This window comes from Mastigoproctus giganteus, chromosome 4 (genome assembly GCF_048544385.1).
Source record: "Mastigoproctus giganteus isolate SK-2022 chromosome 4, ASM4854438v1, whole genome shotgun sequence".
Taxonomy (NCBI): Eukaryota; Metazoa; Arthropoda; class Arachnida; order Uropygi; family Thelyphonidae; genus Mastigoproctus; species Mastigoproctus giganteus.
In genome coordinates, this window is record NC_143578.1 from 156409845 (window position 1) to 156437612 (window position 27768).

General features: G+C 38.0%; 1 protein-coding gene across 3 annotated transcripts in view; it reads right to left on the reverse strand.

Moving 5' to 3' along the window:
• The window catches only part of LOC150087130 (uncharacterized), a 98757-nt gene that overhangs the window by 39454 nt on the left and 31535 nt on the right, over positions 1–27768 (reverse strand). For 2 of the 3 annotated variants that reach the window (XM_090372981.1, XM_090372980.1), the window contains exons 2-3: positions 12342–12466; positions 8846–8923 (exon numbers count right to left, since the gene is read on the reverse strand). In XM_090372981.1, the coding sequence (XP_090229107.1) occupies positions 8846–8923; positions 12342–12371 (108 nt within the window). In that variant the 5' untranslated portion in view covers positions 12372–12466. The remainder of the gene's footprint in view (positions 1–8845; positions 8924–12341; positions 12467–27768) is intronic. The other variant, XM_090372982.1, reaches the window with a different exon arrangement.

A 27768-nucleotide genomic window follows, 5' to 3' on the forward strand; every position in this document is an offset into this window, starting at 1 on the left:
CACGTTTTCCACTATTTTGTGACGGATGACTCCCTACAGCGATACCTTGATCAGGTTCGGCTAAGGGGATGGCAGCTCACCTGACATTTGATCCTCAGCACGCCATGAAGTTATTTGTTCCTAGCCGAAGATTGAATTATACTCGGCAAGACGCGAATTTCGGGAGGACTTCTTAGCGAATAAACCCAAGTTAGCCATTTCAGAACAATGGTATTCTAAACTACAAGCAAAGAATGAATTAGTTGGTCTGGAAGGATCAAATTTCGAAGGTTAAATTACTTTTTATGGTACAGCCAAGCGCTCAAACGTTTCTTGGCACTGGAACAAGAGAAACCATACGAGATAAGTATGTTCCAAAGAATAAAGAAAGATGGCAACAATATTAACGGCTTGCTGGTCGAGGTTCGATTCCAGCCTTATGAGAATTTTCCCAGGGGCATTCAACATTGAGTTTGGCGGTCTCAAACCGTGGTCGTGAGGTTTCCCCTCACAACAGACAAACCGCCCTTCGCGACGAAGGGTACACGAAAATTTGATAGGGCTAGGGCCGTGTGTAGAATAAACTTTGCAGCGTTTTCCCTGCAGACTTTACTCTTGAGGAAAGGGGATTAGTGGAGCAGCCGCTGAAATACATCGATTAAAATACGAATAATTATGCTGTTCAACAAAAATCAATTACTGGGGTTTGCATCTGCTGCAAAACATAAGTTCATTACAGAAAAAAAAAAAGGTAGTTAATGTGCGCAGAGCATTTCATTTCAGGCGCGTTAGCAAATGTTAATAATTCATGATTTATGCGTGACCAGAGAAATTCCGTTTCTGCGCATGTCAGCAAGCACAATATCCAGTGCTTCAGCTACAGTATATTGATAGCCCGTGTGATACATATTCCAAAAAGAAAATAATATATGCTGGAATTTTAATGAAACAATGAAAGGGTCGACAAATCTTTCTTACAGAGCGAAATATAAAATTTCCTTAAAATCCATCCACTGTTATTACATACAGACGGACGGACAAAGAAGTAATAATTGTATCATTTCTATTTAGTTCGATTAAATGATATTTGAAATGCTCAACAAATCTTTCTAAAAGGCCCAAATATAAATTTCATAAAGATCCGTCCTGAGAGTTGAGTTGTTAAATGCTAGAGCAGGCGCGGTAAAGGCAATAGGCACATTATGCATATATGCTAAAGTTCTTAAAAACGGGATCATATTTTAAAATTCGGACAGTTAAGGTACGTACGCTTAATTTTATTAATTTTTGATGTGAAAACATCTATAGCGGCACCTAACAATGGAATGTAAAGGAAGTGCAAATGTTGCGGTCAAATTTTTGTATTGTTGCAATCACAGTAAGGCAGTACGATTGTGACGTCACAATCATACTGCCTTATGATTGTTCCGATGTCACAATTATACTATTCTACAAATGGAGACCGCTAGCCTCTTCCAAGCCAAGGATGTTTTCACATAAAACATCATCCGTGCGTACAGGGCACACACGCTTTATTGTTTTTAGGTCCTAAATCCGTCCCCGAAGTTTTTGACCGAACTAGGTTCCCATCATTATTCAAGAAATTTACAGAGAAAGGGTTCACCACTAAATATTTTCAATTTTCAGTGGTGAACAGCTCTTGAAAATTTTATGCTAAACCAAACGATATTTCTTTGAAATTCTCAGAACAAATGTTTGTTTCTTCATACTCGCCCTCAGTAATTTTCTATCAGTGAATAAGTCCATCTTGGAATTCTCTTGGATCGATATTGATTCAGTGCAAACTGTCGATCATTCATACTGACAGGTAATGAAATAAATGTCGATAAGCAACGTAACATTCCTGGTCCCAAACTGGGGCGAATTTATGCAAATGAGATAAAGAGCTGAGAGCCTTTCCCTCCAGGAAATGATTGAGGGTGCCTTGGGAAACCTGATAGCCCAAATCCCACCTCGCTACCAAGGAATAATTCTAGGTAAAAGAGAGTCATCCTTGCGATTATTCCTTATTGTACTGATTTTTTATAACATCTCTCAAAAGGAATATAAATTGTACAGAAAAATGCTACATTTGTTTTCAGATGAGAAGTTATCTCAGACTTTCTAGTACGTTTCAGTTTGTTTTTTTTTTCAAAAGGAGTCTGCTTTAGAATTGGGCTGTTTATTTTTTTTTCTCCCCTCTGTTTATTTGAAGTCCTCGCTTGACAATAACAAGTGCCGCTATCAAAGCCACATGTGGCTGCTCCAGCAGAGAAATTCGTAGAGTCTGAAGGTAGGGACATAATGAAGAGACCCAATTATCTGACCGCTGGAGGCTAAAGAAGGTCACTGTTCACTGCTACGGGGGCGGGAAGATACGGCCGACTGACAACAAAACGAGGACAGGGGGGAGAAGGTACGCAGCAGAAGCCATTCAACAATACAGCCAGAAGGGGTAGCACCCATGCTCGTGGTAATCACGGCATTGTCCCCCGACTCTTTGTTCTGTATGTGGTGTTCACATCACCAAATCCAGTGAAATTACACCCCCCCCCCCGTCCCACTCGACGTTATTCACCAAACTTGCACTTACGTAAAGGTTTTATTTATGTTTTTAAATTATTTTTAAGAGCAGCCTTATCAACAGAAAACACCATAATTTAGAACAGTGGTTTTCAACCTTTTCTGGTTGAAAAGTGTGTTCTGCAGGATTACTAAGATTGGAGAGGTGTGGATAATTCCGTTGATACTCAACGGGAATGCATCTTTTCGTTCAGGATGATTAAACATGGCATTAGCTGAAGAGCTGAGATAGAAAAAAATCTCCAAGTCTAACTGTACGTACGCCCAATGCATTGGAAGTACAGTTAGACTTGGAGATATTTTTCTACTAACGCACAGAATCAAAGAATAAATAATCTTTATTTAATGTAGAGCGCTGTAGGAGATAAGGTACATAGTTTCGGTCACGGCAGAGAAAGCCAGGGCATAACAAACAACCGAGAGAATCAATATTGAAAGCTTAAAATCTTCCTGTTTGATGCACCAGCAGCTGGCTTAAAGCTTATTCGACCCAATTCTACAGATAGTTCATCATTTAATAATCAGACTAATGTATTTAATACAATAGCTTTGATTTTTTTGTATAAGAAGATTAGAAACATATATTTTTGGAATTAATTTGTTGAAGATGATAGTAAGTAGCGATGGGCATAATCGAGAGTTTACAATCGACTCGCTCGATTATAGCAAATCATTCGACTCATTTATCGAATGATATAAATGTATATGCATATCATTCGAACAATTAATAGTTAGGAGAGATGGGCATAATCGAGAGGTTATAATCGATTCATTTGATTGTGATTAGTAGTTAATAGATAGACTTCGTCAATCATCTGAGCTCTGCTCCTCCGTCCCAAATTGAGAGAGAGAGGGCAATCATGGACCTGCTAGATGCAATGCAGCCAATTTCTTTGCAAAGAAATTCCTGACAATTGAATATTGGGTTCTGAGGCGGTTGAACGCGGGATCCATTCACCATCTCTAGATCTATATTACATGTCACCATGGAAAATCAAAATTCTGAAAAATAACTATACCACTCTTTCCAAACTACTGACTAATAGGATAGATTCCCCCCATCGTCCAAGGAATCATCTCAGCATCAAATATCCATTCCTAGAGAGCGCATAATCGACGTTATAGGTTGACTCTTACCAACCTCATCTGTCTTAGAGACATGTTCCCAGCAAATATTACTGAACATTTCAACCAGCTGCAAATTGACCCCAACAAACTATTGGATGACAAGAAATACAAGAAGAATATCCCGGAAGACTTGCATCGAAGCCTTTGCCTACAGTGAATCCTGACACTTCATCTACCAGTCCATCTATGGACGGATACATTTAGAAACTCCTGTACTTGAAGACTTTGGCTGTCTTCTCAGTAGAATGTAACTGAATTCATATTGCAAATTTAATTTTCCTTTCAATAAATGTTCAAACCTAAGTTATCTTCCTCATGTTAATATACTTAAACTCCTGTAAGTGCATTGTCAATCGTCCTTTTAATGTATATGTTTATTTAATTATGTTTTTAAAAATCTATGTACACCCTTCTAGCCGTACAGGGGGTGAAATCAAACTGAATAACAATAATATCTCGGTCAGTCACGATTATTCTCTCGCTGCGGACATTCAGAATTACCGTTAATATTCGTCGCGCTTGTTTGAGAGACAGTTTTAATAATTTTTTTTCAGTTATATTCAAATTGACTTAATTATGTAAGATTTTTTATTTACTATTTGCGCATAAAACAACATTATTAAAGAAATACGTACTGAAGAGCGAACATCGCATCCAACCATTGTGATCGTTTTGTTTTTGTTTAAAATAAAATCGGTTTACGTTCGTTTCAAAAGTATACGGATGACGTTAAGCTAAATCAAACGTGGGGAGGAATTCTGCCATTTAGAAAAACGCAGTTGATTAGGCAAAATCAACTTCTTGTTTCTTAAAATTTAGATGGTAATACTTAGTCCAATTTTAACATTAACTTCAAAAATTTCAGCCTCAGTATTATGTGTTAAGTGTCTACTATCTTTGGATCCTTTTAGATACATTTTTCAAGTCGAATTTGGGATAGCTCGACAAATTTGAATGCAGTACGTACATGTCTAGCTTTTACATACTTAATGAGTTACAAGGCCTTTCTTACGGATTATTTGAGATGAAATTAACTCCACTGTGTATCAAACAAATTAATGATACAATAGAATTAAATAAATGTTAATATTTTTATATTTGGATTTGTCCAGTGACTTCAAGAATACTTTACTAAAGAGTCCTGGCGCTCAAGCATTTTCCAATCCCCAAATAAGTATTACTTTCCACTATATACCAGCATTGCATGACCAAATCGTTGAAAGTAAATTTTGGAAACGTACCAGATCCACTATTAGCATTCATAGAGATGTAGGACAATTTCCTGACCATACTTTTTTCATAATAATGGCATGTGGAGGACAAAAACAAAATACACCCGTCCTAATGGATCTTGTTGATACGCCATTCCTTTTCATTAGTTAATAACATCAATGAGATGTGTTCAGAAGAAAACTTACTTCTACATTATTTTCATCATTTGTAGGCTGAACTGAATTCATGAGGACTAATATGAGGATTTCTGAGGCTGATCGTTAGGAATGTTCTTTTTTCGAAATAGTGGCTTTCGCATGCAATACCCTTCTCGCAACAGACCGCTTTTCGACATGATCTTCAGAATAGTGGTCGTAGATTTTTTTAAACCTCCATACCGCCACCAAATCTTTCTTCTCTTCTTTCTCAGCTATTCACGAGCCAATTTGCGTATTTTGAGGACTAAAGCGGTGGGAGAGTCTTACTGGACTATAGGAAAACTACAGTCCAGTCCTGATCGAAGAGGCCTCCAATCTCTGACGAATCCGGATACCTCCGAAGGAGTAAAAGTGGCGAAACCACTATATCATTATATATGAGTTCTTTAACTCGCCTTTTAAAGTCGGCGCTGCCCAAAAATCACACGGTAAGTACGAGATTCGAACTTGGAAACCCTCCACTTAGCTGGGTTGTTCTAATAATGTATACTTCTGATGGTCATTAATACGTTTCGTGCCACATGTGTTGTAGCATAGGCTGCACCAGAAATCACAACATCACTGGTTCCCCCAAACCATACCCGATTTGAAAGATGCAATACTAAATCCACTTTAAACGTTTGCTCCCTTTCTTTCCTAAATTCAAGATTCCATTTGATTTTTTTCAAAACCAGTTAATATTGGTAAGGCCAAATTATAATGATGAGTGTGAGCATGTTATGCGTGTTTAGTGGCGCATTAGCTATAGTGACTATAGTGCGCCTAATCAAATGATGTAAGGAAGCGGAATTTTTCTGAATACGTCAAAATATAAAATAAAAGCGAAAGTTGGTTAAAGTAGTACTGAAAATTTTGTCTTTTTCTACAGCTAAGGACTTCTGACTCGGAGGACAGTGATCAGTTGGTTTGCCCAAACAAGTTAATTTGCGATTCATCAATCATTTGCAAAATCTTTTCTTTATCGATCCCGTAAAAAAATAAAGGAACCCAGTCTTTTCATGCTGGGATTGATTTCGTTGTTCCCAAGGGGAAATATTATCCCAGAAGCAGAAAATCCTTCTTAGAACTGTTTTGTGTTAACACCATGAGGCCTTCGTGTAATGTCTGTAAATTGCATGTTTTCTGGATGAAAAACCACAGTTGCAGCCCTCAGACGAGAATTGCACGGTTTTTATAGACTATAAGAAAAAATACCATAAATATTTCTCCCATTTCGATGAGATTAGGACCATTATGCTGTGAGGGCAGCCGTAGACTGCAGAGAACTCACGATCGCAGATGCCTCGACTCTACTCCTTCCACCAAATTTCAGTTACATTTCATATACAGGGACAGGTAATAAAAAGTCAGAGGAGATTACACCTTCCTTGGCTTGTAAATATAAACACGCAGATATAGGCTGTCTACATTGCTCAGTGGTCAAATTCTAAAAGCCTTAGGCGTTTAGGCTTGCAATATTCAATAAGACTTCGTTGTCATTCCTCTAGAGCTCCTTGAGTGAGTAGATTTACCACTTGCCTTCCCCATGGGAAGGCCTAGATTCAACTCCTGTTGATGGCGTGAACTTATTGAAGACCTTCTGAAGCTCTTTTGCTGATCTTCGATCACACGCAGTAATGCGTCACAGTTTGAGTTGCCTTGATTCTACAGTTACAGAATCGACCTAATCCCTGTAAAAAGAGCTTCCCCACACCACCAAGCGATTTATGTGCAATATATTATGCGGAGAATTGCCCATGCATAGGGAAACATAAGAGTACTGACTGATGGAAAAATTTCTAATTATTGGACATGATATCTGCAACACCATATCATTCATTTATGAATACACGGTGGACAATGTGTTAATGGTTAGCACTGTTTAATATTGTTATTATTTTTTTTTTTAGGAGCATTAGCAACTAAACCCATATTGCTCCGGGGATATGCGGTGGTCCTTCTCTGACCTTTCCGCATCCTCCGTATTTGGTGGTCAGGCTCATCAAGAAGCGTGTGCTAAGTACTGTTGCTCCTGCCCACCTGGCTACGGAGTAATTTCGTATGGTAACAGTTATAATAACGATACCATAAGTAGTCCATACGACTTCTGGAAGTTTTAGGCTCATTGGAAAAAGGAAAACACCGCTTTTGGTCATTCTAACATGTGCTATTCATTTGGCAGAGAGTGTAAAACAGGAAGGTTCTATAATCTCAACACTATCACTCCGCCAATAATTACAACATGCGGTACTACACCCACCGACCTTGTGCGTAGATAAACAGGGTAAGAGTCATAAGGAACACAAGATACTCCTTCCGTTGTTAGGTACGGGCGGGTCCCTTGTTACTTAGTAATTCCGATGCATTCCTTAACGGTATCGTCTATTTCGTCGCCACGCGTCAACCTCCCCGCCATCCCATTCCAGGGAAGGCGTTTCCTGTCATTCTCCTCATATTAACGACGCACAAAGAAGCAGAAGGCCACGCAGGTTAAACGGAGCAGCAAGTCCTACTAGTGAAGACCATGCGCACTCACTTTATCTGTTGTGCCCAATGCTCCACGGGATTTTCATCACTCGAAATGTATATATCACTGACTGCACGAATTGCACATTGATGATTCATTAAATGAACTTCTTAGAAAGCGTATTTAATAAATAACCAGATATATTCATTATTACAGAAAAACTGCTTAATGACTTTGTATTTCGGCAATGAATACATCGTTAACAGAATTTAGCAGTCGCGCGGGCTTGAACCATGGTCCATTCAAACGCGCATGCTTCTGCAGTCTAAGTCTCTTGACCACTCAATTAAGTCGGGCCATGGACTCGTTGATTTTGCAACTGAACTTAGATGTTGGATAGTTGAGACGTGTTCGGATTAGTTTGAAAGAGAGAGAGAGAGCGAAGTGGAAATACAGATAGTAATTCAGAAGACCAATGCCTATGGAAAAAAGAATGCAGGAGAAACTGAACATCTGTATGATGGAGAGTTTGCAGCTGGATAATATTTTACGTCCTCTAAAAACGTCAAATGTATTTTTCTCATAAAAGTTTCACGTATTCTTTTGTCGATCTGCTTGTTTGATTAATTTGCGCCATGGTCGATTAATCGTCCATTGTGTGAAGAACGCTCTTAGAAGTTCCTCCCTCCGAAAGAGGATTTGAAGTCAGAACTTTGTCAAAAGATCTAGAAGAAATATTAAACTTACAACTGGACAACGTTTTAAAACGTAGAAAATTTCGCTGTATTTCCGGTGCAGATTATTCAAGGAGGCTGCATATCAGAATTTTTAATTTCTTTGGGAGATTAAAATTTCTTGCAGTTCTTGGAGCAAAGCTATATAAACTATCGTACTCGAGTGTTACAGCATCATTTTGTATACTTGCAAATAAACAAAGGTTACATAAAATGCATCATTATCAGCTGTGAATAAACATCAGTAAATCCCCACTTTTTTGGAAAATGCTTGAGTGGGATATCTCCTTATGAGGCGTTGTAATGTCTCTTATGCGTTTATTTTGCAGCTACATATGGAAATGATGTTGGAGCACTACCAGTACGATAGTTTGGGAGATTAAAATTTCTTAGAGTGCTAACTATGTTCGTGTTTCATACAGATACTGTTATTCTACGAATAAAAGTTTAATTCCAAGTTGCGCGAAGATGCACACAACGAGCAGAAACAAAATCTACAAAGATTAGAATCACATACGCTTAGATAAAAATGAAAGATTACTTACTTTACATCCTTCGCACGTAAAAGCACCAAAATGATAACCGGCAGCTGGTTCCCCGCATACCTTACATAACTGGTTCATCTGGAATTAAAGACAGCTTGTTTATAAGCGAGCACTTGGTTGAGGTAGGCATAATTATGCACATAGCTACACAACAGATAACATGAACCAGAGATTGAGAGAGAGACTCGCAACCCTCACATATAATTACATTAACTTCCTTAACGATCAAGAAAGCATAATTAAGAAACCAGTCCAGTATCACATAAGAAGCGAAAACGAAATAAATTATCTTATAAATTTATTAATTCCTAATTCTAAATTGAATACAAGAATATTATCAGTTCGTTAAAAATGTTTAGTACTGTTAGAGTTAATAATTATAAACATTTTGATGATTATCCAATGACCTAAGCAGTATTAATAAATTGTCAAAAGCCTTATTTGAATACTCAGTTTAAAGCAAAATGCAGCTACAAAATACATCAATATCTTATTGTGAAACAAGCCATCGCCAGTTACCTCTGTCGTGCACTTCAAATAAACAGGACCGCTTTCTGTTGAGAAGTATGTTACTATTTATTCGTTATGTGCTCAATTACCCTGACATCTTTTTTTCGGTGGAAAAAATATGAGACTTTTGCTAAGTAGCAAATAGATTAAAAACCTCAGCAGATACATTCGTGTTTTAAAGCTCTCGTATTCCAGAAACCTTTTTTTGCATCTCGTATTGTGGGACATTTCATCTCATATAAGTTGGGTAATTTGTTATCCGCCAATTGTGAAATGCATTGAAAATAAATAGCAACGTACCTCTTGCACAGAAGTGAGGCTGTTTATTTGAGATGCAAACCTCAAATAAACTGATTCATGTACATTAAAAGTTTTATGCATCTCTTCAACCTTGACGTGTTTCTCTAAACTCGAGAATATTGCTAAAGTAAAACAACCATAAGGCAGTGCTTATAAAGGGTAGGGTAATTGTGGTGACTTAAAGAAAAAATATTTACAAAGTTAATATTATATTTTAGAATTTTAAAACTTAAACAAGAACTATACCACTTTAGTATTGTAGATGGTTTGAAAAGAGTGGTAAAAGCTATTAAAATTGATTTTTAAATCTTTATGATGTCATTTTTAAGGAGTTAGAAGAAACGAAGGATGCAAATAGAGCAGAATCTTTATCCTGGGATGAAATGCCAATTGGCCCCGGCAGATCCCCCCCCCCCCAAACGCTATTGGTCCCGGTGGCTATTGCCACCTAGCTGCCGAACTAATCCGTCCCTGGCTTTATCTTCGGGTAACAATGCTGCAGAAAACAGGAGACCAAAAAGACATGAAAGCAAGGGTAAATATAAATTGTAACCAGCAAGAGACCCAATAAACAATAGACCAATAAGCATGCCATTTGGGCATGCTTATTGGTCTATTGAAGAAACACGTTTAGTTTAGACATCAAAATCGAGTTCGGTGTTTGAAACTGTTGAAAGAAGCTATTTTTTGCAACCATCTTAAAGAAAAGAGAATATCGGTTATGTTATTATTTATTATTATTTTAAATCGACCATCTTGCCACTTTTAGTAATAAAAGGTAAAGAAAAAACAGTTTCAAGTGGAATCAGCAATTCCTACGAGAATGATTTCGGTGATACAATCGGCCATCGTTAGACTGGCCCGATTGTATCACCGAATATTGAAGGGACATTGAAGAATAACAGTCTAAATAATAATAACAGGACAATTTTCCCTTTATTATAATGCCAAACAATACGGACATCAATTTCTTTCCCCATAGAGCTTATTCCTCAACGAGATTGAAGAATATGCTCTGTGAGAAAAGAAACTGATACCAAGTTTGTCAATTACTCAAAAAAGGAAGAGAGTGGTGAAGAAGAGATTGAGTAAAAGATCAATATTATCTAGTATTCTGGTCGATAAGTAAATGTGTTTTATTGGATTATTATTGATAACATGCAACAAAAGTTTTAACAGAATTAATGGCAAACATTTAGATTTATTTGCGTGTAATTAAACCTAATTGCATTGCTCGGAATGATTTCGGATTATTCTGATACAATGTATATCTTCCAGTTTTTCTGTAGATAGAAAGTCTCAAGAAAGAAGAGAGCCAACTGGAGTCATAAACATTAATATCAGCACGGAAAGAAACTTGCTTCACTGTTTAGTGAATCAGAAAGAGGCCATAGTGATTTTGAGAATTAGCACAGAGACAAAAAGCAACAAATTTTTACTTAAAAAAATATTTCGAAATAACAACGCAGCTATTGCCTATTATACTGAAAATTCAAGGAGAGCAATGAATGCCATTTCCCAATTGGTTAAAGCAATGGCTTTTCCTCCTCAGTATGTATATACCTACAAGGTATGTTCTTGCACAATTCTGATATGCGCTGTCCTTTCTGTGTTTCTGTATCTAACGAAAAGCTGCTTGCTTTCAGAAAGAATATAATTCTTCCGTTTGTTATTCACCAATATTAGAGATAAGTTGCTAAACTCTGACCATAAAATGGATTAGAAACAAATACTATGGACATGTGATACAGAATTTGGTTCTGATTTGCCATTGGTTATTCTTGCCCAACACATCTCTTTCATTTAGATTATTTGAGAGCTTGCCCTCACTCTGAAACCATTCCTCAATATCTTCTATACAGACATCCCCTTATATAATCACAAATAACAACAGATATCAAATTAGGATCTAATGCGAGTAAACCCAGGAATCTGCATAATCCATCGTAGCTTTTGTTACTTGGGCAAAAATAAATAAATACACTAAGTGTTTCTTTCCTCTTGTAATTAAATGCGTTGTGCGGATGTAAGTATATCCTCTCACCAATGAACACATTGTCTAGATTTACTTGAGTAAAGCCATATTGATTTCGATAAAATAGGGTCTGTTTAGGATTCAATCTCCAAAATTCTCACGAAGTTTGACATCAAATAATGCAGAGGTTGGGAAGCAATCGTAGTTTTAATGATTGCTAAAGTGTACCTTCAGGGAAGATTATGAATAAAATAGGATGGTCCGGTGGAGTGTGACAAAGTCATTAGTTTGGAAGGAGGATACTTTACTGCAAACGTTCGAGAATTCAGGTTATTTTGATGTAGCTTCACAATATTAGAAAATTACTGCAGAGTGCTGAAGAATTGCACATGTCAGTGTTGTCATTTCTATGGTGCCTCAATTACACATCAATGAGAGCAAAAAGCACGCTGTCTAGTATTTTGCCATTTGTTCTTAAGTAATTGTGTCGCGTGGATTTACAATTTATAAATGAGGATATCAAGTAACCTTTTGGTTGCAAGGTCGAGGAATAAGTCCGCACCACGTTTCCTCCACATGTATTGCTGTGCAACATTGTTGCACAGCAATACATGTAAAGTGGTAACCTTAATAATAAAGTCATGGTGCCAAGATGAAGAATTAATGTAGAGCAACAATTAGAGCAGATACTGAAACTAAAACCTTACTTACTGACATAAGATGTTCCATATCGAGTTTCATGGGCGATGAGGGTCTACTCAAACGAGCCGTGCCGAGATCACGAGACAATTTCAAGACATGGGAACCAAGCAATGCATTTCGGTAGTACCACACCACTAGAAAGACAGTTCGCAGAATTCAAACACTCAACGCAAGAACAGGTAATGTATTAGAAATATGAATACAATAAAATTAAATTCTGTAAAAAATTAGAAGCATCTCCCATCCTTTTACTAACAAAATGACTTAAAATATTTCCTGTTTCATTTGATTATATTTGAAGAAATGTGTAAGAGATTAGATTAATATCTCTGCGAACAACAAGAAAATGAAAAATCCCAATAAAGTAGGAAAAAAGGAAAGGATAGAAATTGGATGCAGAAAGGTTTAAAGTTAATACATTGAGTTGCAAATTGAAGTAACCTTCCTCATTAATATCTCTATTAATATATCAAGAACAAACACTGAAAAAAGTTCCATAATCGCACAGGCTGGGGCGGACGAACCAGTGACGAAGGTCAAATCATGTTTAACTCAATACAGTAACGGCAGAAATATGAATTCCTGCTAAATCAATAATAAAAGCTTTATCGATGACGTTTCCAGCCTCTTACTACGAGGGGCCCTCAAAAGTAAAGCCTTGCGATTTGTTTACACGCACCGGCCAAAAATATACGAACTTTTATTCAGAATCAAATCTAGCAGACTTTATTTCAAATAACAGCATGTGTGCGACGCGGCATGGATTGTATAAGGTGTTTTAATTTTGGTTGGAACAATGATTACGATCATTCTTCCAGCAAAATATCGCGAAAAGTTGATGGACGACGACTTCGTTGCCAAATAGCTCTATCCGTCATATCCCACACATTCTCAATAGGATTGAAATCAGGTGGATGTTGAGGGCCAGGGAAGATGGTGGATAGGCAAGCAGGGTCCATCGCTTCGTGAGGTTCTCGCCACACTCTCTGCCTACCATCAGTTCAAAACAAAGTGTATCGTGATTCGTCTCAACGCGTGATGTTCTTCCATTGTTCCAATCACTACGTTCTCGGCACCACTGCAAGCGTATTTTTCTATTTTTTCCCTCTGAAACAAGCGGCTTCCGAATAAGCGACTGCCAATACCCAATTTCTTCAATTCCCTACGAAATAGAGAAATTCCAGGATTGTTTGAATTCAGATGTTATTCGCTGCACGTTTCTAAATTTTCCATCCATCTTCTTTAGACTACTTTGCTCTTGAAATATTTTTTTCTGCCACATTCACGCTTTTGAGATGGGAAAGAACCGCTTGCTTTCAAATCATTAAAAAGCTTTGAGAAGGAAGCTTTTGAAAAACCAGTTGTCTTTCGTTTCTTGAATCGTGGCTCCTGCTAAACGTGCAGCCACAATAAGACCTTTTTCATCAAAGTCTGATAGATCCCGGGTTTTCCTCATTCTGGTTTCAGATTTACTGCAGTCGAACAGCCTGTGTAGTCTTTATATTCAACGAAGGAATACATCATCATCGCACGTCACAGTTTTCTTTGCATTTCTCCTGTTTGTGACTGTCTTAATACAAAAGGCGTGATTTTTGGCAAACGTGTGTATTTACCCCACTCTTGCTTGTTTAGAGTGAGAAGATATTATTATCGTCTTCTCACAGACTGTTGCTGTATCAGTCGAGAAATATGGCTGGCTACATAAGGCGGACATCTCAGACATTAATAGAGAAAACTATGCGAAGGCTGCAACATAGATCGGAGGGTCGGGCACTGTTCGTTTAGCATGATGACTAACTGTGCATCGATGGCAAATCGACCGTGAACACTTCATTCTACAGGCAAAATACCGGATATGAGCGACAGCTCTTGTGCCGTTAAAACAACTAATTTGTCCGTCTTCTGCGCACGTTATCTGCTTGATACAGCGACAAACTGCGTTACAGTCAAAAGAATCCGTTCCGAACACCTTACGTAACCATTTATCTCGTCTCACATGCCAAGAATTAAATAACGACAAGCTGCTTTTGACGGACATTCGTGGAGACAGCCCTGCTGAAGCAACCACCTGCAGGAAGACGAATCCATTAGCATAAGAGGCAGTAAGGATCTGCCTATAGAGTGCGCAGTACCGTGGTGTAGAATAAATATAGCTGTGTAAAAATATACATAATAAAAGGGGCCATTACTTTTAGAGCTGCCCTCGTGGTATACCTGCAACAATTACAAATTTTGTTAATAACACACACAATTTTAGTTGTGGTTTCATCATTTAGAAATGAGTTCTGTTTGTTTTATTTGGGGATTTCTTCTATTCTGATATTAAGAGCCAGGATCTTAACAGTAGAATAGAAGAAATGCAGTTTATACATGTTTTTTAATGGTTATTTCAGAGAAGCGTATATAAGTCTTGAGAATAAATGAGTTTGAAGCATGGGAGGAGAGAATGAGTGATGGATGTAAACATTGGGATACCTCACGCTCAAGGAGAAACATTTAATTCCAGATGTTACGTGACAATTATATGGACGTATCAGTTACAAGTATGGTATAAACGGCATGTGGGCTCAATGACAGAAGAACTACATCCCTTTACAAGCAGTGTGTTCGCTTAGCAGGCGTCCATTCGCCAGATAGTGGGACACCCAAGCTCAAATGTTGGAAAAACCTAGAAGGTAACTCGAGCATTTGAACTGTTGACATACCCTAGAAGGTATGTCAACAGTTCAAACGTATAGTGAGAGAAAATCGGAAAGACACATTTAATGAGTTGAATTGATACAGCTGACAGAACTTCGATAAGTGTAGGAACTTCAGAGAATGAGTTAAAGGGCTTTCCAGCTACCTGTAAGCTGTTGCTAGTAATGCACGTCACCACCTGTGTTTTAATGCAAAGAACGGAAACACTGCGGCAGTAAGCTGAATCTGATGTAGAGTACGAATCCTGCTAAGCAGTCCAATCGTCTTTAGATGAATGCGCCTGGGTGTAGTGTATGCTTTGTACAAAGAATGATTTCGGACTTCGTCTTGTCCACTGGTTGTCATTAGCAAAATTATGAATACAGTTGTCTATTGTTCCATTGAACAATTCTGCCCAACCTGCACTGTGGTCATTCTTTGGAGAGGAGGGGTTTGTATCATGGAAACGCTGCGTCACAAAGCACGGCCAACACAACGGTTGTAATGTGATCAAACTGCTATTTTCAGCACAGATTATAATCCAACTTGAACGAATTTTTTTTTGAATTCACAGCCAGAAAAATACGTCCTAGTTCAAGCGGCAAATACCAGGACGAAGTGTAGTGGAGCAGGATTCCACACACAAAAATTTATCAGCACCCACAGAGGGTAAATGGTGCACCCCCAGCGTCATATTCGATATTAAAATTTTCTTTTTTTTACAACCAGATATTTTTTCCCATTTTGTGTCCCAATATACACAAGGAGCCATGTATATAATTTTAGGGTCCTCTGCAATATACTGGTATGTAGAAAGGGCAGCATTAATTTGACTCATCCCTTCTGCAGGATACATTCAACTAATTTTCTCAGTAGATGAACTATGGCTCCATCATTATGATCCTCAATCAAAACAGCCGAGTAGTCAGTTGTAAACGCTCTTTGAGTATACCATGGTTCAAGAATATGATTGCTAAATGCGATTAGCTTAAGAGTATTCACGATTTTTTTATAAACTCCTTTGACCTTTGGTCGTGAAGGAGAATAAACAAAAATTTATTTATTTTTTATCCGTGGACTTTAAATTGTTTTAAGAAACTCCTGAATTTTTTGAATTTAAATTCAAACAGCTCCGTTTGAATCACGCCATTTTTTTAAACATTTTTGAGGTCTTCAATCGATCCTGAAAGTACTTTTCTTAAAACACATTTTAAGAAACACCTTGTATATAGCAAACAAGCACACCAAGAATAAAATATTACAACGCAACATCGTTCATAAGAATTGGTAACACTAAGAAAGCTGAAAATTGCAATAGTTCATTTTTGCTTCATCAGAAATTTCTCTGGTGAAACAGAAAGAGTGAAACTAAATGAAGATGACTGATGAGTCGCTATAGAGATCAAATGGAATGGCAGTAAGACAGCTTTGCATTGTAAACTCGAAACCAAATAACAGCGAAAATACACTACCAGTGAACCACCGAGCTGTATGATCTTTTTTGTGTAGCTTTGATAATAATTTTTGAGTTTCTGCTTCCGGATTGTTAATGGATTTCTGTGCACAAATACAGTCAAAAGAGTTTTTTTAATATAAAATTTCTTGCACCTACATACGAGGGATGTTTGAAAAGTAACGAGACTGATGGCCCTGAACCAAATGGCTGCGTGCAGCGGTTCGCATTTCTGTTATATCACTGTGCCACTAGATCCGCCCCACGGGGAGGGAGTCCCGAAGATAGCTTGAATTGGTGGTATGGTTGTTAAAGAGGGAGAACCAAGAATTTATTGTTGTGCTTCTGATTTTAAACTAATCGTTATATCTTTTGGTTTCGGTGGTGACACCAAGATTCTCACGTAAATGTTGTTTAAAAACGTCAGTACTCTTTTCCACTTTTCGCACCTCATCACTCAAATTATCTCGTGGTCCTCTGTAAGCAAAATAAATTAATACATAAATTTTCTGTTTATACTCTGGCATAAAATCAGCGAAGTTCACAGCATAGAGAACACGAGGATATCCCCGTATTTAGAAATCATGCGGATTTGAACCAAGCTCAACTCAAAAGCGCACAAATGTAATCTTGCGTTATGACCACTCTTGGCTACGATAATTAAACTGTCTTTCAGAATTTACTCAGTTATACAAAACACCAATGTTCAACTTTCTTAAAATCTGAATAACAATTATTCGGCCTCGAATCATTTGTTCCATTTACTGTTAATTTTCTTGAATATTGGTTGTTGAGGGCTTCCCAATTCGTGACTTTCCCCTTTAGGCACTCATTTTCATCCGAAAATTTGTGTGATATTCCTTCCTTAACAGCTGGCTGCACCATGGGTGTGTCTCCCCCAATTTAAGGACAGTATTTCCTCGAACAAAATACATGTCGGTACAGTAAAAAAAGTGTGCACTGGACGGCCGTTTCCGCAGATATGAGCTGAACTGAACTTGTAGTAGATTCACAGATAAGTCACCTGACAGAAGTTCGCGCTTCTGCACCCAATGCTTTCCTGAGGCTCTGTTTGGAGAATTCAATGGAGTTCACAAGATAGAAACATACCGAGTGCTGTGTTCCTAGCGCGCTGAATTTATATGGCCTTACATTTGATTTATAGTGTATGTATTATATCTTTACAAATGTTCATGGGTCACCCTGCATGACATGCAATGTGGTGCCACCGAAGGGAACCCTACTATCTTCACCTGAGATCGATAACGTCTACCGTATTGAAAAGGCCTTTAAGAATTCCTGGTTCTTCAATGACATTTGATCGAACCTAAACCTCTCCAGACAAGTGGCGAAACCACCATCACAGTGGAATTTGGTGGGAGAGCGCCATTTCTTTTCGAAATCCCCTCGTATATTAAATAAAATGGATTCGGAACTATATCCTAGTAAAACACCAGAACTAAGGACTTGGTTGAAAAGTTCTTGATCGTGCTAAAAAATATTTTAAGTTGGGATAAAATATAATTCTTGTCTATATAATTCAGTTCCGCCAAACCACCATAGGGAGATTTTATGATGCGATCCTTCTCGATAATCTTGAAGGACTTTGCAAAGATTGCAGGAGGAGGGCATTGCCAGTCATATTTGATGGGAGGAACTTATTTTGCAAGGATGGCATACATTTGAACAGAGGAAATGGAAGTGAAAGGATCATTGTCATTGAAGGAATATTAAGGATATAGAAAAACGGTTAGTGGAGGGTGACATGCGCAATTTCCTATGCGCATGTCACCCTCCACATGGATTTCATGTGGAGGGTGACATGCGCACATGGATAACATGGATTTCACTCTCTCTCTCTCTCTGCAAGTGTTCGAATGATATGCTTTTAGCGTCGGAGGGCAAACAGTGGTCCCGTAGGTCCACAGTTGATCAGTCATCGGTTAATTGTGCGACATAATGTGAATCCTCTGTATGACAGTAGTAAAAGCATAACAAGCTTCGCTAATTAAAAAGGGATATATCAGAAAATGTGAAGCTTATAGAGAATATTAGGTGTATTGTCTCCAAAATAGATGTGTTTGAGCTATATGTTAGGCCTATTATGTTTGTATAATATAATTGGCTGAGATATATTGACTCGTTGCTCTCATATAGGTGATATATTTGGGAAAGGCATCCTGTAACGGAGTACGTGGGTTATGATTTTGATTAAAAGCTACTCTAAACGGGTAATTTTAAGAACGGAAATTAAAATTCTGAGCAATTGCATGTGAGTACTGAGGGACTAATGACAAAGGAAAATGGAATAGCCGAGAGTATTATGTCTTAGAATGAGCAACTAAGTAGTATATTGAAATCTCTATTAGGAATTTGAACTCCTAACTGGATCGATGGCACTTAGGAAGGGATATACATGTCATGAAAACTACAAGCAAGCACCAATATCCTTGATTTGGCCATTACCAGCGATCTAGGTAATATCAGAAGTGTTTGATGGTACGGGAACTGTTGGAGCTGCGAATAGTCACAACATCCTAAAATGAATGATGACATTGAGATTTCGGTAATGGCAAGATTTTTCATTTTGATCTAAACGTATTTAGCAAGCTTGATAGAACAGAAGGTAGAGTGGGACAATTACGAAGTGTCGAGAGACTCAGATTTGTATAATAATTATTACTTGACTTGTAAAGGACGGGATTCGGCAAGTGAAATGTGAGTATAAGAAAGCATTAACTATGGTAGCCAGGTACAGAGACAAATAGTTCTATTTCTAAGTACGAAAATATTAAACTAGACAGGACCTTTTCGCGATGTAAATGATTTAATTTTAGATGAATAGATATTTTGTATTGATCTTCACAGTAGAAAGCGACTATCGGGCTGGAAAGTATTGTGCCTGAACACTATATATATTTATATTGCAAAGAAAAACAACAGAACACTGTTAAGCTTGAAAGTTGGTAATGTATGCTCGTATTACGCAGTCATCTGGAGGCTGTAAAAGAGTACTTAACGCGCTCCTCCGCTGTAATAATACTAGTAATGTTAGCGGGCATTATCCACAGATTGGAAACGTGTCAACGTACCGCAAAGAAGTAGCTGAGGATGCGATTGGTAACTCAGTGACGGGAAATATGAAGTCTACAGACAAGAGTGCATTACTAGATCATTTTGAAAAATAACAAATGGGTTAAAGCTTTTAAAACATAATATCCTTTGTATAGATTGGCCAATCTAATAAATTACTATGACATGGGCATAGTAGTTTTATAGGAGATGGATTCAAGAACCAACTTTTATATAATATTTTTATTTAACATGTTCTCAAATTGGAAATTTCTGCACAAACTTCACCGTAAGGCGACTACTAGAAAGATCTAGAGATGGATTTATCTTCAGAATAACCAGTCCGTCTCAAGATAAGTGGCATTCCATGAAAGTCCAGCGCTGAAGCCACATCTGTTTCTGAATTTTTTGAATGGTATCAATGAGGAAATAAAGGGTGCGAAGTTGTATATGATATGAAGGTCGGCAGAGTGGTTAACGGTGTTCAGCTCTTTAGATCAGCCTGGACATAAAAGAAGCTCAAAGTGTCCAAAGATGGCAACTTGTCTATGTGAGGAGAGCGGGATTGTTTTAAAGCATTGGAGACTATGGATCCTAACATTTAGCTCCTCTCCATTTGCAAAGCATATCTTATTCGTCAAATTTTTGCACTGATTTAAAAATTAATATTACAGTGGTTAACTGCCTAACTGATTAGTGGATCAAAATGCACCGTATTACTATTTCATCATCATCAATCCACTGTAGGGTGAAGGCCTCTCCTTAAACTTTCCAGTTCCGTCTGTTTTGTGCAATGGCCATCCACTTACCTGCTCACAAACTCGTGAATCGTCCATCTCCGTCGTTGTCTTCCAGGTTTTCTTCTAGCTCCTCTTGGGTACCATTCTTTATTTTCTTAGTCCATCTGTCATCATGTCTTCGAGCTGTGTGTTCTGCACAAGACCATTTTAGTTCTTTAGTTGTGATAAGAATGTCCTTTACTTGAGTTTGTTGCCTAATTCATGTGTTTCTCTTCTTATCTAACAGTCTGATTCCCAATATAATTCGTTCCATTCTTTTGGTGAGTGCCCAAGTTTCACTTCCATAAGTCATGGTTGGGGAGTATACATTGCTTCATTATTTTACGTTTCAGACAAGTTGGGATATTGCTCCTTAGTATGTGACTATATTTCCTGAATGCTATCCATCCAAAATTTATTCTTCTCTTTACTTCCTGCCATTTATCATTATTACCGCTAATGACTTGTCCCAGATAAGTATATAACTCCACCTTTTCAATTACTGCTCCTTCAATCATTATATCCCTTTCCGTGGCATACTTTTTCATCATTACTCTGAAATCCTTACTAACTCTGCATAACTGATTAAGATTTTCCTCTAATTGTTTGGGATCGTGGCTTATGATCACAATGTCGTCTGAAAGCTTCCTCAAGGGCAGCAGTAAACAATTTCGGAGATATTGTCTCTTTGTCAAACTCCTTTCTCAATTTTAAATTTCTTACTGTCTTTGTCTAGACTAATAAAGGAGGTAGCACTCTCATATTTACAAGTTTAAAGAAAAACAACGACTACATGCCCAATCAAGAGATCATCCACAGAAAGATCATACTCAGCGTACTCAATGGCCAGATGCAGTTTCCAGAAATCCAAGAAGCATGCTATCAACTCGGTCATGGAGAAGACGATAGCGTGTGACCAGCAATCCTGGTCGGCCAATCATATGCGGTCAGCAGAATCGTTAGACCTGGCTGAACTGTGGGGATCATGTAACCCAGTTCGTCAAAACAGAAAGTGGAACAGTGCCCACCACGACGTGACGATTGACGAAGAGGAGCTAATCGAGGCCATCAACGCCCTGTCCAATAAGAAAACAATGGGAAGTGACTCTATTCCCACCTTTTGCGTTAAAGATGCCTCCTACTTCATCAACGATGAGCCGACGAGGTTGTTTAACAGAATCTTACAACAGGGAGTCGTCCCAAATGCATGGCTAAATTATAGAGCCATCCCAGTTCCAAAGGTGCAAAATGCGATCTCAACTTCTGACTATAGGCCTATTTCAATCTCCTCCCCTTTTCTCAAATGCCTGGAGAAGTGCATATTTAAAGTGGTTGCCAATCAGATCCTTTCCCAGAGACCTCAGCACGCACAATACGCACTCTCACAAAGATCACCGATAACATACATACAGGCTCTGAATTTGAAAACCCTTCAAGCCTGGGAGCAAGGCTATGTTATTCATCTTGTCTTTCCTGGATCTGAAAGCGGCCTTTGACTCAATGCAAGTTAAGCCAATTATGTGCATCCTGGAAAACTACTACGGTTTCACGGGTAATGTCTCGAAGCTCCTCAGGAATCTGCTAACACCAAGAGGTGCCTTACCTTCCAGCAAGGAAATAACTACATCATAAAACAGGTGGAAGTCGGTATACCTCAAGGTGTATCGTTGTCGGCACTGCTTTTTTCAGCAATATTTATTCCGCTAATGAATGAGACACCTGCATTTATGGCTTACGCCGACGATATTGTATGTTACCTCTCAAGCCCGGCTGACACCTCACCAGACCAGGCAGAGGAATTAACGAAGTCTGCCATCCTGAACAAATATCTTTGAATACGCTGCCTATTTTGGGCTTAAAATAAATCCTGAAAAATCCAAATATATCATCTTCTTACCTAGAGCACAAACAGACCTCAATCCAGCACTGCATTGCGGGGCATGTTCTCGTCGCCACTCATTCCGTAAAATTCTTAGGAGTGGTAATGGACGAAAACCTAACGTATAAGGAACAAATCCAGCAACTGCGTTCAAGAGCATTACGGGCTTTTTGAGGTATGAAACTTGATCTCTGTAGAGCGCACAACAACGAAACGGTCAGAAAATTTCTCCTGTTCTATTTTAGTTCTAAAATCAGTTATGGTATCGAAGTTTTGTCGGCTGCTCATATGTCCACTCTGAAGACGCTCTGGGGTCTGTAATTCTGGGTCCAACAATTGGGCTTACCTATCCTAAACAACATCAAAATCACAGCTCTGCATAAATCTCAGATAACCCAAGCCCAGCAACTGGCATATGCGAGGAAGTTCACAATGGCGCTTAATCTGTGCTCCGTTGCTCTCGACTTCGTTAATATCTGGGAGATCGTAGGCTGGAAAATCCCTGGTAGAGCCCTCAGAAACCATCCAGTGCTCTGTTCTAACTTGCAGAAGCTCTCGACCTTTAAGCGGCACTTTCTGAACAGCATCATCGGCGCGCTGAACTCCGCAAACATTGATTTGGATGGGTGGTCCAGAGATTCGGCCTACAGAGAAGAAGAGCGCAAATCCATAGTCAAGTGCAGTTAGCATTCCTGCAATTGTCAGCGGAATTAATTCACTCCCACTGAAAGTTTCCAGACTGTCTCAATGTGTTGTAGCTTGTATATAATAAATATAAAATCTATATAATGCAATATAAGCTACGTATAATCTATTTTAATAACTGTAAAATCTGTATAATGCAATATATAAGCTCTGCATAATATATTAGCGCTTTCTACGTTTTTGATGTGTATGTACTGAATGTAATTTGAGATTCCTCTGGTTGCCTGTAGCGGGAATCGTGTCCTTCATTTCTATGGATGAAGAATTTTATTATTATTATATTTTTTCTTCAAAATCATAATATATGGGGTATCTATGCCTTGTCTTTCCGGTGCCCGAAACATTGCCTTATGCAGTATGAAGCCAAAATGCCTTTTCATAATGCACAAATGCCAGGCATAATGGTGTTTTATATTCATTTGCTTTCTCCATTAGCTGTGATATTACGTGAAGGTGATCCATAGTTGAGAATCCTGTCCTAAAGCCAGCTTACTCTTTCGGTTGATTCTCATCAAGTATTCTTTCTAATCTGTTAGTAATGACCCTTGTGAACAACTTGTAGATGTGGGATAACAAGCTAATTGGTCTATAATTTCCAATTTCTGATTTATCTCCTTTCTTATGCAGCAAAACTATGTTTGCATTATTCCACTCCTTGGGTGTCACGCCTTTTCTAATGCATTTTGTGAAGAGCCTTGCCAGTTTTGGTGTCATGTCTCTTCCTCCAAATTTTAAGAACTGTACAGTAACATCATCTTCCCCCGGGGCTTTCTGATTCTTCATTTTCTTCAACGCAAGTTCTACCTCATCAGGAAGAATATGTGGTATGTCGTATGTGTTGCTACTTTGCAATCCATCTTCCCCACTGCTGGCCTCATTCCCTCGCTCCTTGTATAACTCTTTATAGTAGTCTTCTGCTATTTGAATTATGCCTTCTCTGCTGTTTATAAGTACACCATCGCTATTCTTCAGTTTCAGTATCATTTGTCTTTCTGTATTACTGCTCATGGCTGCTGATTTAAGTCCTTTAAGTCCTGATTTAAGTCCTTAATGCTTGTTCTACTTTTCTTGTGTTAAATCTTCTTATGTCCTCTCTGAGTCTCTTTCTAATGGCTTTGCATAACTCAGTATACTCAATTTTCTCCTTGTCAGTGTTTATCTTGCTCTTCATTTGTCGTCTTCGGTTCATCATGAGAAGTGTTTCTTGACTAATTTTTTCTTCTTTGGATTTATTTTTACTTATAGCTTTCTTGGGCTTTATCACTTTCAGAAAGTTGTAATATTCCTCGTCGATAACTTGGTCCTGAGCAGTCTGCAGAAGCTCAAACTTGTTCTTAAGTTGTTACTATTTAGCGTTGTATAAAGATTGAAAAAAATGAAAATACTTTTGTTTTCTCTAAATGTTGAGTTATCCCTTTAAAATGAAGCCTTGGGTCAATGCCCCTTTGGCCTTTTCCAGGCACTCAAGGAGACAACGCAGTCTCTCCTTCAGTTACACAGCCAAGTGGTCATGCGCGAGGGTACATAAGTGCAAGTGCTTTGAGTGACCAGGGTTCAAGCCCCCGTGATTACTGAATACGGTGCTGTTTCTTGTATGCCTTGTGAAGACCTCTAGTCATCCCGAAGTATAAACATAAAAGTTATTATTTTATTAACTAGGATTCTAATTCTAACTAGGTTTGGTTCAAATTCAAGAAATTTTAGAGCTGACCTCTTCTCAATCAGCGCTGTAGTAAACTGATCACAACGAAAGAAAGGGAAATTTTCCCGGTTAGTTTTTCAGTCCATGCAGCATACATAATCAGCCTGTGAACCTTCATTTATACAGACATAAAATATGGGAGATTTCTTGTATTCTCTCTAATTGTCCTCTGACCGTAAGTGGTCATCCCGGAGTATAAAAAGAAAAATATATAAGAGATCATGTGGTTGGTTATTTTAGATTTTAAATCAAAATAGTTAAGGCGTGAGGCGTCATCATATAGTCTTTGAAAATTTCATGTATCCTGCGGTCGGTTTGTCTGTTTTGTGGGATGAAAAACCCGAGTTTCAGTGAGGAAGTGAGCGACTAATTCTGCGGTAGCACAGTGATTGAAAGCTGTACTAGCGGCGAGAACATCATGCAATACATGAAACGGCGCATTCTCACCAAAGTAGTCGAAGAGCCAATAATCCATAAAGGGCCACAACATACGAAGGCAGACTTCACGGATATTCTCAGTTCTAATCATTTATTAGAACTGAGAACATAAGGCATGAAAGTGCATGTGAAATACAATGGTGGTTTCTGCTTCTGAAATTTCAACCATGCATTGAAGTATACTAAATTTTCCTTTGGGCATACATTGAGCATACTTTTGGTCTTACTTTCCTTTTGTCACAGGTTAGGATGAAAGGTTTTCCTTTATGTTCAAATCATTGTCTCGATTAAAACAAAATAAGGTTTCTATCATTGATGTTTCTGAATAAATTATAAACACATATTGTTTCTTGCTCTCGATGAATACCCTGTCTGTGACTGAATAAACAAGTTCTGTGAGTCGATGAACTGGATATGGAACGCTGAGAGCGCGCCTGATGGGGAGCGGTTTAAAAAACTCTTCCATAGATGAACTTGACTTACTTAAGGAACTAGAAGCTGTCATGATTTTTTTTTAATACTGATAAGGACATGCATCTCGTGGGAATTAGTTTCTCATTGCATAATGATTACTTTTCTATACCCCTGACCTCTGACAAATATTTAAAAAGAATAGTCGTTATTAGCACTTTTTAAAAGTAAATAATTTTAATCTCCGCTCTTTGAAGGGGAAGAAGTATTAAAAAACTATAAACGTACTTGTATCATTTCTTGATAAAGAATATCATATTTCTTTATGGTGAAATAGTAATAATCGATTATTTCTCTGAAATATTTGTAATATCCAACGACTGTAGACATAATGATTCAGTACATGCTAAGATTATTGACTTTTAGGCATCTAGGTACTGTACTACAGCGTGTGTGCATGCATATATAGCAGGAAAAAAATAAAGCTTCTTTAATTAAGTAACTTACCTTTGAACGTCTGATTATATAAATTTTCATATGAAAGAATCGAAAATAAAATATAAACACAAGGCTGGGAAAACATTAAAAAGGCATTCCTTTCTGGAAATGCATTTCAGCTAAGCGTGTTAACTCTAAAACACCCTAAAGAGGCATAAAACGAAAGGTTGTGAAGGCAATTTAAAAAATAAACGTAAATCCGCCATTTGTGACAGTCGTTAAAGCGCAGGAATTTTTCTCTGATTTGTCAAAGAAAGAATCACCATGTCCAAGTACCATACTCCTGCGAATTCGGCGATGGTCCTTGAATTCTGTAGCGTAATGGTAGTTACAAAGAGGGACCTAGAATATCAGTGAGAGAGGAACTCTCCAACATTTTTAATACAAGTATCCGAAACCAATCTTGACGACTGGTAACAGGCAGTTAAAACAATGGTAGAGGAAGAAAGTAATGGTTGCCCTATTTTTCCCCTACTGCTTTCAATTTTGAGACACACCATTTGAGCCCTTGTGGCTGGCACAGCAGTTACTATCGCTGTTCTACCACGCCGTATATGGGGGGAGATAATCATGTTTGTGTCTATTACATAAATTTAGTATTGCTGAAATATGTATGGTATGTTTTGTCTATTCAAAGAAATATTTTGCGGATGAGTTCACAAAATTCTTCCAATTCCTTCTTCACCTACAAAACTACTGTTTTAATATTAAAGCGTGAAAGAGATTGTTATAGGCCAGTAGTTATAATCAAAGTGTGGCGCATCTCTAAACGGAGACAACGCAGATGAGAATTTTGCAAAATTTTCATCTGCATTGCCTATGGTTCAGATTCCCATGGTTCTGGCATCTGTGTTGATGCCAGAACCATGGGCACAAAACCTGTATTAGAATTAACGAATGATAGACTTGTTCAATGTGTTATGCTTCTTGGTCTTCAACATAAGGATCAAACCCAAGTACTGCATTTTGAATGACAGCATGTTAGACAAGGGAGGTGACGATTTTTTTTTTCTTTTTGGCAATTTGGCCGCTAGAATTCTTTAATATTATTAACATAGACGTTATTCTTCAGAATGTGTGAAATCAAAACGAATTCAAATCATATGATCGACGTGGCCGTACCGTGGGAGAATGTGTGACCAATAATCCTCTCATTGGTCAAATGTGTGTGAAGCAGTTGCATGATATTTCTTGCAGTATGCAAAAGACCATCGTAAAAGCAATGATATTCAGGTTTCTATGGTGTTGGAAAAGAATGTTACTAATTATGATTTTCAGAGCATGTTAAAGTGCCTGTCAGAAGGATTTGTTTTAAGGGGTGGCCGATCACGGCTGATCATATATATATGTAATAGCAGAATTTGTCGCACAACCTTTAGGACTGTAGCATGACAGAGTTAAAAATGATATGCAACTGTCTGCGATGCTTATGTATTCATCATCCTCCCGTATTACCGCAAATTCTTTACCTTATACCAAGAACCTGTTTCTTAGCATTATATCATTTTCCAGACACCATTTACGCACATCGAATCCTTTCATACCTAACTCTCTTTAAGCTGCTAGTGTACTGTTGTTATTGTGATAAGACAGTTTCATCAGTAGCGCACCTTTTAATAGAACAGCCATTGCGGGACTCGTAGCGTCAGTAACAAAGGAATACAAAAGCCACGAACACTTACTCTTTATATCATCCCATAACTTATTTGTGTGCAGTGATATCCGTGACATTTGATTCGTAATAATTTTCATATGCAGCATTTCCATAGTTCATATCAAATATGAACGCTTTCCGTAGCTTAATTATAGCTCCCTGAATA